Raw genomic sequence first — 19,524 nt, 5'->3', positions numbered from 1 at the left:
GGGGACACTCCCTGAGTTGGCCACATGCAGCTTCCCCCTAAGCTGAGCCAAACGGTTCACGGTGAGAAATTTCTAAAATAATCCCTACAGTAGGATCGTTCAGAGGCTCCTCCAAGCCTGTGTAGAGTTTCTCAGAAAATTGTGATCAATTATTCAGATCTCCTCCTCTATTCATGGGGGAAAATGCTGTGTTACTTATTCGCTCATCTGTGTAGTACCTTTGTTTCATGAGTAAGATAAACCCAGTACAATCATTTGTTTTATTACCTTGTTTTTTAAAAATTCTTGTCATTTTCCATCACAAGCATCAAGTGGTCCATAAACAAAACATTTATCCACTGCACATTTTCTCAGAAAAAAAAACAAATTTCAGAACAAACAAAATGGCCATTTTGCTAAGACAATATATTAAATCCCATGCAATTTTCTTTGAGTAATGTCTAACTTTTAGGTAAATCACCTTGTATGCTGCTGTCATATAGCAGGTGACTGAAAAAAAGAACTCCTTTCATCTTCCTTTTCTATATTAGAATTCAATCCCACTTAAGGGCCAAGTAAGGCACTGGATGTGAAGTGCTGAAGGAAATGAACATATTCCTTTGATCTAAAAGATGTATGGGGGGAGGAACTACTCACATGAGTAAGAAATTAAAGTTAGCAGAATGTTCTGAATTAAAATGTGCCCCTTCAAATTTATATGCTGCAGACCTACCTAGTGCTTTAGAATGTGGCTTTCTTTGACGATAGGCTCACTGCAGATACAATTAGTTGAAATTAGTTCAGGCTGGGGCAGGAATGGCCTCTATCCAACAAGACTTGTGTCTTTATGTAAAAAGGTAATTTAGATGCAGATATTCAAAGGGCAGATGTTGTATGCAGATGAAAGCAGGCATCTATAAACCAAGAAATGATGAAGATGCCAGCTAACCATCAGAGGCTAGCCACGGGTCCTGAGCAATATTCTCTCACCACCCTGAGTGGAGCTGACTCTGCTCACATCTTGACCCTGGATGTTTAAGCCCTCAGAATGGTAGACAACAAATTTCTGTCTTTAAATCACTCAGTTTGGGGTACTTTGTTATGTAAGTCCTAGCAAACTTGTCAAAGGAACTGTAGAAGTAAATTATGCTTTGCTTAACAATGAGGCTATGTTCTGAGAGAGATGTTCTTAGGCAATTTTGTCATTGTACAAACATCATGGAGTGTACTACATAAACTAAGATGACTACAACATCACTAGGCAATAAAGTCTTATGAGACCACTGTCATACTTGCAGTAATATGCATTATGCAGCACACAATTCCATTTAGTGATAGGGTGGAGCTCAGGGAGGTCTTCAGGGATGTGGTATTTAAGCTATGAGTCAGCATTAGTTTCCATAAAACATAAAACAGAGCATTTTACAGAAGAAAATATTTTTTTTCATGTGATTGTTAGTGCATAACTTATTCTAATAAGCTTGGGTATATAGTTTACAATCCCACCACACATTAGGTCTTGAAACAAGGCCAACAGACTGGCTGGTGCTTACCATGTGGCTGATAAGGCACATTAGAAGTGATGGAGTTTGAAGGAAGACTACATAAAAAGAGAGGGTGGGGGGAGGGTGCAAAAGAAGAGGAGGAAACTGAACCGTGATCCTCAGGGAGTGACTATCCGTAGAGGAAGTGCTGTAATGGCTGCTGGGGCATTAAGCAATCCTCTATATTTATAATATTAATGCTGTGCTATCAAATACTTGTTTTAGTCCATTTTTCTGTAACAGAATATGAATGTGTAATTTATATGGGAAAAAGCAGATTCATGTCTTTTTTTTTTTGTTGTTGTTCTATGGAACAATGTCCCCTCTGTAGTGCAGGCTGTCCTTTAACTCACTATGTAGCCCAGGCTGACCTCAAATTTGCTGATGCTCCTGCCTCAGCCTCCCTGGTTCTAAAATTATAGGCGTGCACCACCATGTCCAACATATCCCAAGGTTTTGGAGGCTGAAAAGTCTAAAACTAGATGGCTGTATTTGACAATGGCATGATGCTTTGTCACAACATAGCAGGAAAGAAGAGAGCAAAGTGGTTGCATAATAAGACACAAAATATAAAGGGCAGCATTGTTTTAGAACAGCTACTCTCATGGTAACTAATGCAGTCCCATGAACATTTATTAATCCTTCTTTCTGATCTACGTATCTCCTCAAGTTCCCACTGCCTTTCAACACTATTACACTGGAGTTGAAATATCAACCCAAGTCTCAGGGAGGGCAACTGTATTCCAGCAATAGTAGGAGTCCTGTAGAGATGTCCTCTTCAAAGGCAATAGCAATTGCTGTAGTTTCTATATACACATTTTTTTTCAGTTAGCATTCCTTTTTACTTGATGTTGAGAATATAAATCAGAGTGAGGTTTTGTGGTTTTCCTAATTTCTGTAACCATCCCTTGACAACGGAGTAAGTTAGATCCATTTTAGAAAAGAAAGAATAAGGGACTTCTGGGTTCAGACGTCAGGAAAACAGTAGATGACTTTAGAACCCAATAGCTTTGTTTCTCTGCTTTTCTGTCTTGATATGGAGGAGTCATCCCACACTTGTGGATGTGGAGAGTCATCCAACACTTGGCCTCTGGCAAAGTCACTTCGAGTTTGGAGACTCTGCATAGCAGTGCTTCATATGGATATACACATTCTTATATACACACAATACTACTTCTAGTTAAAATTGCATGACTTGTTCTTTCACCATCTTTCATATTCTTTCTTTTATCTGGGTCTTCTAAAACTGGGTTAGGTGGCTCCATCTTGTGCTTCACGGGGGCGTTTGTTCTGCTGTATCATGGCACTAGCTGTGCTGATTAGCCGTGCTGATTGTAACTTGTCATCCACCTCACCTTCCACGTTGCTGACCTGCCTCCCACTCTGGACTTTCTTCTCCTTAAGGGTACAACCTGAGACTCTGAAATGAATCTCTGTTTCCCAGAGCCTGCATAAAAAGTGGCCAAAAGCGATCATTAAATAAATATTTAACAAATTTGTTGTAAAATATTCCCAACTTAAATGGTCAAAATAAGAAAAAAATATTTTCATGATTAAAGATACAAACCCTTGGGTAACACAAATGGTTCATTTGCCAAAGGATTTTACAATATGTATGTTTATAATTTTTCCTTCATTGCAAGCTCTTGCTGGTTCCTCTGTTGCTTTTATATGAACATTTTTTTTCTGGTGGAAGCTTGGTCTGCTATGTTCTCTTTTGACAAACACAGGGTAAATTTGAGTTGGATTTGAGTTTTTCTTTTTGCTTATGGCCAGAGATGAATCTGCATGGTATTTCAAACTAATTTTTAGGTTTTCTTCTCAAAAGGATGTTCAGCACAAAGATTTGGAAAGGTTAGAAAGGAAAAACAGAGCTAAAAGCCAAAGTTCTGTTCTAATTTCTGAATGTCTATTGTCTTTTTTGCTGTTGTGAGAATTGCCAGTGCATTTGACCCCAGCAGGGACATCTGCTATCTGTTCGCTCTCATTGGTCCAGTTTTGATACACTTGAATAACCTGGAACAGGCTCAAGAATTCTGGCCCAAAGGGGCTTTTATACAAATTTACCACCTTTTTCTCGTGGCAACTTCCTTATGTTGTTTTGATTTCCTGATGATAAGACAACAAATCATTAGCTACCATGTATTAGATGCTTAGACTGTTTCAGGTGAGATGCTATCATGGGCTACATGATGTCTTTAAATGTCATGGTGTGGGCCAGGGATATAGCTCAGCAGCACGAATGCTTGCCTGGCAAGTGCAAGGTCCAGCGTTCCATTCCTGGTACCACAAAACAAACAAACAAACAAACAAACAAACAAACAAACAAATAGTCATAGTATCTTCCTCAGGAAGTTGCTATGGTTCCAGCTTAGAGTTTAGAGGTCTGAGTCTTGGAAAGATTTTGTATCACAAAGATGTGTCACTAAAGATGTTTTGGTGAATGAAAGAAATGTGTGAATCCAAAATTTACTCAAGGAAGATAAGGCGGATCTGGGATGTAGTGTTTCCTCTTTCGGCTGTGCTTGGGTACAGACCTGCTATCATGGACCTCCTGGTCCATGGACACAGAAAGGGTGCTGATTCTGTGTTTCACACCCATGTGAAACCTTGCAAGGGTGCTGCTCATCTATGTGCCATAGACTTCACAGAATGACACAGTTACATCAAGGGCATCATGAAGGACATTATCCACTACCTGGGCCATGGCGTACTCCTCTCTAAGGAGATCCTGAAGATCTCCTGGTCTTCGGGATCCCTACCAATTCAAGAAGTGTACCGAGTTGTTCATCACCGCTGATGGTGTCCATATGGGCCAATTCGTGTATTGAGGCAAGAAGGCCTAACTCAACATTGGCAATGTTCTCCCTGTGGGCACCATGCTGAGGGTACCATTGTGTGCTGCCTGGAGGAGAAATCTGGGGACCGGGGTAAGCTGGCCCAAGCCTCTGGGAATTATGCCACAGTCATATCCCATAACCCTGAAACCAAGAAGACCAGAGTAAAGCTGCCTTCAGGTTCTAAAAAGGTCATCTCCTCTGCAAAACAGAGCTGTTATTGGTTTAGTAGCTAGTGGTGGCAGAATTGATAAACCTATCTTGAAGTTTGGCTGAGCTTACCACAAATACAAAGTGAAGAGGAACTGCTGGCCACATGTACGTGGTGTGGCCATGAATCTTGTGGAGCATCCCTTTGGAGGTGGCAGCCACCAGCACATTGGCAAACCCTCAACCATCAACAGAGATGCCCCTGCAGGGTGCAAAGTGGGTCTTGTTGCTGCTTACAGGACTGGGCGACTCCATGAAACCAAGACAGTGCAGGAGAAAGAGAACTAGAGCTGAGGGGCTCAATAAAATTTGTCTTTGGAGAAAACAAAAACAACCCCCCCCAAAAACAAAATTCACTCAAATCCCCACTCTTGTTTTACTGTTTTTTAAAAGTGCTTTTATTTCTTTTCACATTTTTAAAGAGAATAAAAATAGTAAAAAAAAAACATTAGAAATGATACAGAATTTCACTAAACAAAATGATAGGAATTCAACAAAGGCTGTGATATTGCATATTGTTGTCTTCAAATTAGTTGTTCAGATTGCCAGATAAAAGCATGCAGCATTGGTTAAAAATAATTAAAAAGGAGAGAGAAAAAAATTTAAGCAAGTATTGTGTTATCTTTGATGGTAATGCACATGGAGACAGAGACGGGGATAAGGTTGCATCTGGTGGCCCAGAGAGGTGATGGAAAGAGTGGAGAGGTGGGAAGGCTGTGGGCAGTATCAGTGTGGCCTTGTAAACATGGTCCCTTGTGAGTGTTGAAAATTTTGGAAAAATTGTATGACATTTTATAGTTGATAAGTAGTATAAGAGCTAGAATTTGTCCAACAAGCAAGGGCACAGATGGGTTCCACCAGAAATGAGATTCTCAGGACCAGGGGACTCTGCTTATTCTCTGGGTATTGTAGGAAGTTCTGATCTCTGGATAAGAGCAGACACAAAAAAGCATAGATCTGGCCAGGGCCTTTGTCATTTGATGGGGAGACTGCAGTAGGAAGAAAGTTACTTGAGACAGGAGATTCCCTCTCCCTAGAGATGTCTTAGTGCGTATTCTCTGACCTCGCCCGGATCTGTGCTTAGAGCAGTCTGGCTTAGTTCAGAAAGCACGAACTTTGCACCAGACACACCTGGGATTGAGTCCCGACACTGCTGCAACAGGCTATGTGATCTGGGGCAAGGTGCTGCTCTTGGGAAAGTCATTCCACACATCTGAGTTCTGGTTTCCATGTCTATAAAATGGCACCATAACATTTAGAGAATTGGGAGTAAAATGTTTTTACACACCAAATGTGTTATTTTGAAAATTCCTATATGTTTGCAATTCATGCAGTTTTCAGTCATCTTGAAAATGGTGTGCGTACATATTACAGCTTGCAATCCCCTTCCCTTTCCCTCCCTCTCCCTCACCAATTCCCCTATCCCCTTTTTCATACTAGTTAATATTATTTGTCTTAGCTCATGCTATGGGGTTATTAGGTGGGCACATGGTGTGTCTTTATTCTTCTTATTTCTCTCTCCCCTCCTTTTTGGCCCTCATCCTAGTTGCTTTGGACTGCTTTGCTATTGCAAGAGATTCCTCTCCTTGTTCCTTTCTACCCATCCTGCATCATTTTCTTTGTTTATACTTTGCCTCACTCAGATGAGAGGTACCATATGTTATTTAAGCTTGGGTGCCTTACTTGTTTCACTCCATATTATATTTTCCAGGTGTAGACACTTTCCTATGACTGTCTCAAATTTGTCATTCTTTATAGCTAAGTAGTATTCCACTATATATACCTATCACGTTTGTTTCTCCAATCATCTGTGGTTGGGCATACAGGCTGCTTCCAGGATTTGGCTGTTATGAATAAAACTCTCAGGATTAACCCTTCCATTTGACTTAAAGTACTACAATAAAAACAGAACACATGTTGATCTTTTCTTTGCATCTACCACTACTCTCCCCTTTGACCCTTACTTATGGTCCTAGTATTTACCTCGTCCAACCACTTCCCATTCTCCACACTCCACCTCACTTACTGCACTGCAGAGCAATCACGAGTAATGAAGGTCACAGTGTGCTTACTGAATAACTAACTTAGTAAATAAAATAGTGATTTTGCTTGAGTTGGCCTGTGGTGTCCATCTGCTTAGGAGAGTAGGATGAAATGGAAAGCATTCATTACTCAACAATGACAGGATCTGTAGCGCAACCCCTGTTCAGGTTTCTTAGTGAATAACGCAGGGAGGAATAACTGGAAGAACTATTGTATAACAGTATTGGCCAGGGATGTAGCTCATCAGCACAGCTCCTGCCTGGCAAGTGTGAGGTCCTGAGTTCAATTTCTTGTACAAAGAAACAAAGTATTGTGATATTGAATCTGTGGGTGCTATAATAACTAGAAGCATTTCTTCTGGCAAAACAGGGACAGAGATGAAATCACTTAAATAACAGAAGGAGTAAAAACTAGTAACGGACATACAAAACTGAAAATTATTCACAGGAAGGCAACATCCTACTAAAAATCTTGATATAAACTACAAAAAAACCCTCAATAATGTGCTTTTGTAATTCTGAGTTTCTGAGTATACATATTTTATTTGAGTTGGCCTGTGGTGTCCATCTGCTTAGGAAAGTAGGATGAAGTGTAAAGAATTCATTACTCAACAATGACAGGATCTGTAGCACAACCCCTGTTCAAAGCCATCAGGTATCTAGGAGTCTCTGGAAACTGCCAACTTGGCAATCTTTCCATCAGCTGATACCCATGTTTTTAACTGCCTCAGCTATTCTGTGACAGCTCAGAGCTTCTTCACAATGAGGTACTACTAGAGCCCCAATTAGGAACAGGACAGGAGATTCTACCCTAGGATTTTCTTCAACTCATCCAACATTCCTCTTCATACCCTGGGTTTTAGTCTTCCTCTTCTCTTTTTTTCTTCTCAAAACCCCCAGAATCAGAGCAGGCTTTCTATGTCTTTTCTTCTTTGATTCACCTTTGTTAAAACTCTGTTGTCTTGCCAACCAAATCTTGTCCTTAATATGCTAACAAGTGGAGATGAAAGTATTTAGAAAGAAAAGAAAAATCTTCCACAGATAGTAGCATGATTAAAATGCTATATTATCTGGCTACAAAATCAGTTTTTGAATGTCAGGAATTTGAATATTAACTCACACAAAAGCAGTAAGGAAGTGTCCAAGGAAGTGTCCTACTTAGACAGCCAGGCTCAAAGATGGTTCTTCTACTCTCAAGTAGTTAATTTGGGAAAAGCTTCTTTGGGTCTGGTTTCCCCCTCTGCAAAATAGGTTAATAATAATAGCCTATAGACAATTTGGAAATAGATGAATTAATATATAGAAGTGACTTGTACCTCCTAACCCCCATAACATGTGTTTATTATGTATCCAAGTCTGTGTCCTCTTTCTCTCTCATTATCATTACCACCATCATCACCACCAACACTAGCACTGTCATTTTTATTTTGTTACTTCTGTAATAAACTCTTAATTCCTCACCTCACCCAGGCATATGGAAGCCATGGGTCATCCAAAGTAAAGCTCGTATACTCAGGAAGACAAAAAGGGGAAGCATATGTCAATAATATGAAAAGTACTTAGCTTCCAAGCACTGTATTCTGATAGCTGTTTCCTATAGGGGTATGAGCTGACAAGTCTGCTGTTGCTATACATAAGTAGCAAATCAAACAATTAGCTAAAGGGATAGTGGATGATGGGAGACAGTTTTATTACTATTAGGATGAGGGGAGAGGGCTGGAAATATCCATTTGATAATGGATGTCAGTGGGAGATATGAGGATGCACTTGTGCTTAGGCTAAAATAGGCACAGATGGTTGCATGTAAAGGTATTTTTAGATATATGTATATATGTGTGTTAGTTTAATTTTTCTTTGTGTGTGTTAGTTTAAAACAACAAGTTTTCTTATTCCATCAACTGAGAGACTAGAAGCAACTGCAGTGTCCCTTGCATGCAGATATTTGTTCCTAACACCTACTCCAGTGAGATGAAGCTCCTTGAAGAAACGGTCTTTTCTTGGGCCAAGGTCAGCAATATGCAAGATGAGCACTGAATCACCACAAGGACCTAGGAGCCAACCAAGATACTTTCAGTTGGCTAGAGCTGCAGCAATTTGATAAAAAAGAAATAAGGTAGTATGGGATTATAACCCAAGTTCAAAATGATCAAATGAATGAATAAACAAGTGAGGGGGAAGAAACAAATGTCCCATGAGGAACTCTGAACTGTTTATACAGACAGGAACCGCTCATGAAGCCAGAGCATAACCGCCTGACCTTGGGTGTGCATGGAACATAGCACCTTCTTTCCAAAGACCAAAGGATAGAGGGAGGAAAGTAGTCATTTCAGAATGGAGAAGTCTGACAAATGCTACCTTAGCTACATGATAAAGTTAGCATCAACAGTGACAAATCATCCTAGGACATCTCCTTGATAGGTTATCAGAAGAATGTCACTTTGCCTGTGTGGTTTTCTTGCCCTAACCTTGTCACCCCAATCTAATCATGAGGGGAATATGAGACAAATTCCGCTTGAAGGGCATCCTCCAAGGTGTCTGCCCAGTGCTCCTCTATGCTATAAAAATCATCATCTGAGCAGCTGCCACAGCCAAGCAAAACCTAGGAGACGTTTCATATGCTACCCAGAAGAGATTCTGGAATAGGAAAAAAGGGACAAATTTGTAAAAGTAAGGAAATCTGAATGAAATGTGAGATTTCATGGTAATGCGCATTGTTTCATTCCTTTGTTACAAATGTGCTCCAATACTATGTTAATGATAGGAACTATGTCTAGCATATATGGAAACTTTCTGTACAATCTTTCCAGTATTTCTGTAACCTTCAAATTGTTCTATAATAAAAAATTTAACATTGCTATGTATCATCCCTACATCACTCCTTCCTAAGGCGGACACAAGGACCAAAGGAGATAGTATATGTAAGACGTGCACGTGCCTCTCTGGGGTCAGTCTATGTTATTTTTCCTTGTCACAGGTTTTGAAAGAGTTTCCCATTGTCTTTCCTCTAAGACAAACTGAACTGATTTAGTCCTTCATATCTGTCTTTTCTGCACAAAGAAACTCCTAGCATCCTCTCAGTGTTTGTAACTGAGAAGTTTTTACCCTAACTGACCCTCTTTGAATTGCATCCACTTTACTTCCGTGGTGTGACTAAGATATAACCACATAATAACAGTACTTACGTCGTGGTTACCATGCTGGAGGGCCAGCAGGTGCTTCCAATTAGGGTAATTGTATCTTAACTTTCTTTGAACATGATTGTCAGGTAGATGAGCCTCCTTCTTTGTATTAGGACAGAGAGCACAGGAATGTCACCAGCTTCTTGTTTCCTGATAGAGAGTCTTAATGGAACCCAGTGCTGTAGGACAGAAAGTACTCTTTAGTTTTTTCTAAGAAACATAATAAGTTGCAAAATTATAATGAGGTGAGAGTAGTATTTTATGGCATTAGGTAGGGAGAACATTCTGTAGGGGTGGATAAGGTGTCCCTGGGGTTGGGCATACCTGGAAGAGAAATCGCTCTGCCAAGAGCAGACATAACTGATGTTACGAAATTCCTCAAAAGAGATGCTGTTGTGCTTGTACTTACATGCATGCACGCATACGTGCTCACACACTCTATCTTTGTCTCTTGTCTCGACTCTGCAAGAGCAGTATATTTGCAGACTGTAAGCTAAATCTTGCGCAGTCTGCACTCTTTTTGCTCTACTGTGCTAGTTTTCTTAGATGCCAACTTGGGTTTTTCTTTCATCTATGCTTTCTCTGTCTTCTCTGAATGGATTTGGGGATTTGGGGGAAAACTCCATGAAGTACCTGGGCTGCCCGTTTTCTGTCCAGTAAAGTGAAACAACATTTTAAAACCCAGCCACAAATGTATGTTTAATAATTCTTGATGGCTTCTCTGAGACTGAATTTTAATATTTCTCAATATCCAATGCCTGGAAGCTAACATAAAGTGGCTATCTAAAACTGCCAGAAATTGGCTTCCTGTGGTTTTGAATGTGAAAGTGGGAACATGATTTTGGGGCAGCCTCATTTCTCCTTTTGAGAGGTATCACTTTGGAGGGCCCTCTCTGTCATGCCTACTTATATTAAATAACTACTTCCTGCCCTTGAGGTAGCTCAAGTCTTGATAGAAATAATCTAAAAGCAAATACTCTATAATGGAATATTAAGCATTCTGTTTAATAATATAAAAGCTGTCCCAAGATGTCCTGTGAAGAACATCTCCACAGATTTTTTTTCTCCTTTAATGAAATGGCTAGCATCTCCCTAGGCAGGGCTTGAGACAGAATTTGAACATAGAGATGGGTTTTGGGACAGAGGGAGAAAAGATATGGTAGAAGAGCTTACCCTGGAGGATAAGTCTGAGGGTGTCAGTTCTGATAGTAAGTCTGGTGCTTGAGATTTATTTCCAGGAAAGATAAAAGACTTCCCATGGAACCATTATTCAATTAGTTTACCATTGTCCTTGGTTGTTCTCTGTATACTGCTCAATATGTCAAAGTTTTACTTATAACTGACACATAATCACTGTATGTATCTAAGTACAGTGGGATGTTTCATGTAAAGATCAAAGCAGAGTAATAAGCATATCCATGGCCCTAAACATTCAGCATTTCTCTGTGGTGAGAACGTGCAATATCCTCTCTTCTCACTATTTGAATCACACATTATTATAGACTGTAGTCGCGCCTCCGTGACACCATAACATGTTCTTCCCTTCTCACTATAACTGGATGTGTTGACCACCATCTCTTCATCCCACCTTGCCCCTCTCACCCCAGCTGGGAAGTTGCTGCTACAGTTCTGCAGTGAAACGAGTGCCAATAGCGTCTCCATTTTGATGCAAACATCAAGCTTTGCCTTTTTTCAGTATGGCTTCAGGGATAGCTGATTCTGATCAGTTCCAGCTTCCCAGAAGGAGTCCAGATGCAAATTTCATTTGTCAAAACTCTATGTTGCAAGTGACAGGAACCCTAGAGCATATATAGCTATTTAGAAGGGAGTGGCTTGGACTGGCCAGATAGCTCAGCAGACTAAAGCACCTGCTTAAGCAGAATGCAGGGACCGGGGTTTGATCCCCAGCACCACAAGTCATGTCGGCCCCACCCTTGGGGTGTGCTGAGATGGCAGTTGAGACTGGGCATCATGATACTGTGATCTCAGGGGTTGGGAGGCTGAAAACAGGAGGATCACTTGAGTCTGATCTGTGTAGTGAGACCCTGTACTAAATACATTTTTTTAAAAAGGGAGTGCCTTTATTCTCTCAGCTTCTCATACTGAAGAAAGATCTTCCTCTATGTGGAAGGTTCACTATCACTTGACTTCATGGCCTTGTGTCTTTTTACTCCAGTAGCTACTAAATAGAAATATACATGGAAGAAATCTCAGGGACTCAGTGTAGAACCAGCCATGCAATCACTGTGAGAAAAGAAAGAATTATGATTGATCTGATTTGGGTCATGTGCTCGCTTCTTTGGCCAGAGATGTGAATTACTGTAGCGCTTAAGTCTTTGCCATTCCCGAGTATACACACATGCTTTTCAGCTTACAGCTCTTACATCTCTGGGCAGGGATGCTTTTGACCACCATGGCTGACACTGCCTATAGACATAGCACATGTGAGTGTCGAGGAATTAATGTCTCCTTGGAGTAGCCCTCCACCAATGATTTGGAGTTTTGGTGTAAAAATCCAAAGGGAAAAGGGCCAGGGAGATGGCTCAGTGGAATAAGCGCTTCCCTGGCAAGCGCAAGGGCCTGAGTTCAATCCCTGGTTCCACCAAAAAAAAATTTAAAAAAAAAGAAATGGCATTAAAAAAAAAAAAAAAAAAAAAAAAAAAAAAAAAAAAAAAAGAAAATCCAAAGCGACTCCATCCCTGCAGGTGATTTCCTTTCGAGGCCTACATTTAACACCATGTACCAGAGTGAGATTCAACTCAGTGTACCACAGTTGCGTGATACGTGGTGTCACACTCTGTTTCCTTCTTTCTTCCCCCATGTCTTCCACCCTTTTTCTGTATTTATTCAAACCATTTTCCAGATATGCTTACACTTGAGACCTTATCTCACTGATGTCTGAGAAAATACAAACAGAATTGGCAGCTTGTCACATGACCAAATGGAGACAAAGCAGTATATTAAAGGAGTCTGACCAATTTTCATGATTATATCTGGTAATCTGAACCACTAATTTGAAGACAACAACATGCAATACAACTACCATTGTTGATTTCCTGTCATTTTGTTAAGTGAAATTCAATGTCATTTGTTATAGTTTTAAAACTGTTTCTATTCTCTTTAAAAAATAAAAATAGGGGCCGAGGATATAGCTCAGTGGCGTAAGTGCCTGCCTGGCAAGTGCAATGTCCTGAGTTCAATCCCTGGTATCACCAAAAATCAACCAAACAAACAACCAAAAAACAAAACAAAACAAACTAAAAAAACCCTGCTGTCATTGTTTGGGCTGGGGAGACGGCTCAGTAGAATAAGTGCTTGCCTGGCAAGCACAAGGACCTGAGTTCAATCCCCAGTTCCACCAAAAAAAAAAATAATAATAATAATAATAATAAAATAAATAATGAAAATATATATTATGTACAGGTACAAATTCCCTATGGTGCATATGAGCACTATGTATGAGAAATAAGTACAGTAAAATTTTTAAGAGTCTGGGTATGGTGGCATATGCTTGTAATCCCAGCACTAGGGAAGCACAAATCAGGAGGATCACTATGAGGCTGAACTGTGTAGTGAGACCCTGCACCAAAACAAAGAAACAATCAAAAACCTTACAAAATTTTAAAATAATGAGTTCTTGATACAGAAACAGTAGTTACCCCCCAAAACTACATACCAGACTCAACTACTTCACCTTGGACCAATATTTGGGCAAAAATATTCTTCTTTTACCATTCCCAAGGGAAGCAGACAGAACCCTCCGCTAGTTGGCTCAGGAGAGGAAGGTTCAAGGCATCCCAGAGTGGAAACTATGCCTGTTCTTCCCCTGCTTAGTTGGAGGCCTATGCTCCTTTAGCTGAATTTCAATTAAAAAGTTTTGAAGAATTCTCTCACCCCTTTGGATGCCAGCCTGGGTTTGAGTAGTTGGTCTATGCTTGGTGATGCTCCGTTTAGTCATTTGGGTTTGTGTCATGGTCTCAGCATGTTTGGTAAAGAAAAATACACTGTCTGTATTTGCACATCGGCTGTGGTACCCCTTTCCTTTCCTTTTGCTTTCGTGGGTTTTTAAAACCAAGCATATTCTTATATACACTATGGATTGAGTTGTCTAGAAGCAGAGCCCAAGATAGGGATTCAGGTAGATGTGGCTCTGAGGGAGTTATTTTATGACTCTAAAGTTTATTAAACTTTAAGAGAAATACAATAAGGGAGATAAGCCACACAAGGATGGGGTCTCAGGTGAAGTCGAATCTATCTGTGATCAAACTGTGGCTCAGTAGTTTGGAGCTACTTGATTGTGCAAATAAAATTTTATTGAAACATACTCATATCTATTTTTTATATACTATCTAGGGCTGCTTTCATACTACCTTGGTAGGTAAGTTAAAATACAGGCTAATTGACCTGCAAAGCCTAAAATATTTACTACCTGGCCCTTTACAAAAAAACTCTTGACAACCCAAGCCCTAAATTTGTTCCAGTTCATAGTGAGATTCAGAACACCCTTTGCTCCATAAGATTGTTTCCACTTTGAAGCAAACAGCTGCTCTTGGCACCTTAGTTGTTAACCACAGATTGATCGTCAACCATGCATTGGTGGTTGGCCACCCCACGTTTTGAGGATGAGATGCATGAAGTGAAGTAAGCCTGACTTGGTGGTTTCATCAGCTGAGAACAATCCTTTGCATACCAGGGGCAGCTGTTAGCTTTTAGCATGCAACATGCACATTGGCTAGGAAAGGGTGGGTGTGCAAGCCTGAGAAGAGACTTTTTGAGGTACCTGCAGCCTCGAGTGTAATATGTATCTGGACTGATGCCAGTGCTTCCTGATGCTGGAGAGACCCCAGATTTCCTGGCTGAACCTGAACCATCACTCTCTCATCTATCCTCCTTTCCTCCAATTTTATCTTGTCCATCTTTTACCTTCATGATGAAGATGGGCCCCTTGACAAACTCCTCCAAGTGCTGCCAGCCTTTCTAGACCAACCTATTCCACTTTCTTCTCTTGTGTTCCACAGTTGTGCATGGCCAGGTGCAACTCTCTCACTTCTGAGTGTTTGTATTTCCCTCCAGCTACAAGACCCTCGCTGACTTCTCTGACCAAATACCTACCTAGTGCCTTTTCTTTCCCACCACACTCAAAAGCATTCTATTCTTCCACTGGATCTCATCTCAAAGGATATTTCCTCAAACTAATCTTCTGCATCCTCTCTTCCGGTGAATTCCCTTCCTTTGTAACAGCCAATATTCATTTTGTGTTCTTTATGTATTTTATATGTCTTATACAAACCATAGCACACAAAATTAGGCATAGACCTTTTCCTTTAAGAAAAAATCTGTATTATTTCTATTAGTTTGAAACTTTCTTCCCTATTTAACAATATAAACCACAAGAAAATCTCCAGTTCAACATGTATAACTTACTTTAGTGCACTCTTCTAACAATTGTAAGATATTCCATCATAAATATATCATACAATATAGGCACAGTAATTTTAAAGAATTTATATAGTAACAGAAGTTCAGTTTATTTTTGTATCTTTATTTTATATTAGGAAACAATGCAATTGTGCAAGAAACATCTCTGAACAAATATCCACATATTCCGGTGCTTATGTTTCTTTAGGCTCAGTCTCTAGATATATCTATTGTTTGGTAAACATACACATGTCTGTTGAATTTGAATACACTATGCTGACTTTTCTGTAGGTTATAGCAGGTTCCATGTTCACCAGGCAATTACAAGGATTTTATTTTCCTTATGCCTTTGCCAGTGTTTGTGTCCTCCAATGCTTTTAATGTTTGTCCATCTTTTGACAAAGGAATGCCTTTTCATTGTTCTTCTGATTTGCATTTCCTTGATAATATATGAGGTTGAGCATCTTTTTACACAAATGTTTTTTGAACGACAGAAATAACCCCTTAATCATGGGACCTTAACTTGTTAATCTATGTGAGAGGCGGAGATGTTCTGAGCACATACTCTTCCCTTAAAGGTGAAGTCACCCACATTTCCTCAGTTGATCCCCAGGGACTTTGGTTGTTTACCTTTTGCTCTTCTGCCCCTCATGTCCCCAGCAGGTGTGGAGAGTTTTGGTTTTAAGGGATGTGATAATGATGCAGGTGGGTAGAAGGCTCTGCCTTATCTATGACTGTCTCTCTGTCTCTTCCCTTTCAGACACCACCCAGATGAACAACGCAGTACCCACCTCTCCTTTGCTCCAGCAGATGGGCCATCCACATTCGTATCCCAATCTGGGCCAGATCTCCAATCCTTATGAACAGCAGCCACCAGGCAAAGAGCTCAACAAGTACGCCTCCTTGAAGGCAGTTGGTAAGACTTCTGCATGGGTCCCTGTTTGCTTCTCCTCCTTGTCTGTGTTTGTGTTCTTCTAAACCTCTTTCTCACCAACTTTTCCACCTCTCTCTCTCTTTCTCTACCTCTCCTTTTATATTGTTTTTTTTGCTGCTCTATCTATCTATCTATCTATCTATCTATCTATCTATCTATCTATCTGTCATCTACCTACCTACCCACCCACCTACCTACCTACCTACCTACCTACCTACCTACCTACCTACCTATCTATCTTACAGGTTTCTTTATATGGACCCAGGTAACTGAGAACAAAAGTCCCTTTCCCTTATCTGCTTTCTCTGACTAAGCTCAAGTCATACTTTACTACTTTGATGTACAAGGCAATGTAGTTGGACAATAGACACATGCTGGATAAGATTTGTTTCCTGGGGAGGAGGACCTGCCCACTCATGTGGACCCATTGACACTGAAATCGCTTTAGTATTCTCTATCTGCCCTAGTGAATTCTTAGGAACACAGACATGGAATACAGGTCTCCAAATGCCATCCTTCTAGTGAGTAGCACCCTCTACCTACACAGTCTATCCCATCTCTGAAAGCTTATCATGCAATGCACATTCCTATCCCAAGTAACCTCTGGTATTCCGAATGTAAATGTTTTCTGCAGTGGGCATCTGGAGCTAATGTAAATCGAGTCTTTGCCAAGTGTGCAACACTGTTTTAGATCTTTGCTCACACTGTCTCATTGATCCAAAGAGGAAGACATGCATTATCACCATTGTTCGATTAGTAAACATACTCAAAGAGGCTGCTTTATCTTACTCCAAATCAAACAGTGGAGGCTAACAGAGCCAATAATTGAACCTATATTTTTATCATTCCAGAGCTAAGTCTCCTACCACTTCCCTGGTTCTTTGCAGCCTCTTCCCTACTCATACTTGAGGTAGGGTGATAGCAACCTTAACAAGGTGATCAAGGATTTGAATAGTTTGTTTCTAGAAGAGTTCCACTAGATGGAAGCAGTAGCCATGCTAGTTGCTGATTCCTGGTTTGTGGTTGGCTGTGGCAACCTCTGTTTTCCCTAAGAAAGTATCTCTTACTTGTGGATGTAAATTACTAAAATCACATACAAAATAGCCAAATGTAAATATGCCCTGGGCCCACGCTACAGACTTTAACTGATCTACTTGAGGATGGAACTCAAAGTGGAGCATTTTTACCGAGCTCCTAGATGCTTCCAAAGGGAAGCCAGCATTGACAACTGTGGCTTTCAGCCAGCCCAGCCATCCACACCCAGGAGGATGAAACCCATCTCAAGTCCTTGCTCTGAGCTTCCTATTCCAACTGTTTTAATTGTTCTCTACATTCCTAAGTATGTTTTTGTCATTCACACGTTTCAGTAGCTCTTACTGATTTTGATTATTTCTATATTTATTTGCTGAATCTCTTAAGGTCTATGATTGTCTTTATTTCAAATAACAAAGGTTATTGGAGGTATTTGCACGGACATATTTACTCACACAACTACACACTGTACAGCGCACACACCTAAAGTACAAAATTCACTGGTTTGTACGATAGCCTCAGAGTTGTACAGCTACTAAAACTTTGTCATCATCCTGAAAAACAGCCCCATAACTATTACAAACCACTATTATTTCTTTGCTAATGCTTACAGTTTTAGGTAACCACTAATCTACTATTTCTTCCTTTAGATTTGCCTGTTTGGGTCATTTAAAAATCATAATAAAACCACAGTGTATATGTTTTCTTGTTACTGTGTTTTTTACCCAGCATAGATTTTTGAAGTTTGCAACACTTTAATTTCTGATTGCTCAGTAATAGTCTATGTGAGCATAGCCCTTTGCATTTTATATTCATGAGTTGATAGGCATTTTGGTCAATTACACTTTTGGGTTTTTACAAATAATTGCTATGAACATCTGTGTGCATGTTTTTATGCTATGCAGATATGTTTTCAATTTTCTTTTTTTGATTTAATTTAATTTACTTTGAAGAGTAAGAATAAGAGCAAGAACAAAAATCAGAAACTAAAACAGAAAAAGGGTCATATACAATACATATGTTACAGATTCTCAAAACAAGAATAGCTGATTAATAATGGTTGATATATTATTTATTTTAATCTGTTGCTCAGATTAATAGATATAGTTAAGTAAGATTGGACATATGATTGAATATTACCACTTGCTTTAAGGAAACCTTAAGTTCTTGTTTTTGTCTCTTATTTTCTTCTCTTACCTTTTTAAAAATTTATTTTAAAGAGAGCATAGTAATAATTGAGATAACATTAGAAATGGTACACAATTGGAAGCCCAAGATGACAAGCATTCAAGCATGGCTCCTGTGTTACACATTGTTGTCCTCGCTGTAGTTGCTTAGATGCAGATATCAGCATACAGAGTTAGTCAAGGTGAACATTCTACACATTAACTGCTATTTTCAAAAACTGATGGAAATTCTTAGTAAATCACCTCAGCCATCCTGTATATATACTTGCATATTTCCCCCCTACCTTTTTCCCTCTCTTTTCTCCTTTCTTTCCTCTTCCTTGCTTAATCCTTAAGTTTCATTTCTTTTCATTTTACTATATCTGTTATACCTTTCAGGTTTTAAACATTCTTAATATAGGGAAAGTCCTCTTCTTTCCTTTTCCCTGTGCCCACTCAGTTGTTTTTCCTTCCTATCTCAGAAGAGAGATTTTCTCATTTATTTATTTATTTATTTATTTTGGCAGAACCGGGGATTGAGCTCAGGCCCTTGTGCTTGCCAGGCAAGCACTTACTCTAGGTCTCAGTCTTCAAGTCTATAAAATAGGCACAAAGGTGCCATGCAGCTGCATGGACAAATGCTTTCCTGATTCCATCTCATAATATGCTCAGATCTCCAAGGGAGGTCTTCCTCTCACTTATCTTAAGCATTTACATTTCAAACAGGAAGAATTGACTTTGAGAGCCCACAATAATAAACATGTTCACTTTTGCAGAGATTCTACTATATCTGTAAACTATACTAACTATATGGCCTCTTCTGATCTTTGCATGTTTATGATTTTTTTAAAGTTCTCAATATTCTTGGTTTCTGGAAAACTTTGGGCAAAAAGAGACCTCACAGTCCTCTTTTCTTCCTCCATTGCCAAGCCCCTCACTAGAGATGGAGTGGAGAAGTTTGTTGATTGACTTTTGAATGAAATACCCTAATTGAATTAACTCCAGAACCCAGAACAAGGCACTACTTCATGTCCATGATGCATGGGCTGTAGAGCTCAGATTGATGGTCTGGCCCTCCTTGGGGCAGACCTAGATTAGGTGATTAGAGTCAGTCTTTAGGAACTTCTATTCCCTATGGCCTAGGAGGTCCAAATGGAATCACTGGAAGAGGGACTGAGCCAAG

The 19,524-nt window shown here is 39.8% G+C and overlaps 1 protein-coding gene and 1 pseudogene across 1 annotated transcript in view; both read left to right on the top strand.

Annotated features, from left to right (window-relative positions):
* Window positions 1-19,524, top strand: part of Shisa9 (shisa family member 9) — a 321,503-nt gene that overhangs the window by 278,598 nt on the left and 23,381 nt on the right. Inside the window, exon 3 of the mRNA XM_004644223.2 lies at window positions 15,970-16,125. Within this exon, the coding sequence (XP_004644280.2) occupies window positions 15,970-16,125 (156 nt within the window). The remainder of the gene's footprint in view (window positions 1-15,969; window positions 16,126-19,524) is intronic.
* LOC101579915 lies at window positions 4,069-4,873 on the top strand (annotated as a pseudogene).

This window comes from Octodon degus, unplaced genomic scaffold (assembly GCF_000260255.1).
Source record: "Octodon degus isolate 3935 unplaced genomic scaffold, OctDeg1.0 scaffold00195, whole genome shotgun sequence".
In the NCBI taxonomy this organism is placed as follows: Eukaryota; Metazoa; Chordata; class Mammalia; order Rodentia; family Octodontidae; genus Octodon; species Octodon degus.
Note: the sequence above shows the minus strand (reverse complement) of the source record. Positions and strands in the feature narration are given on the sequence as shown.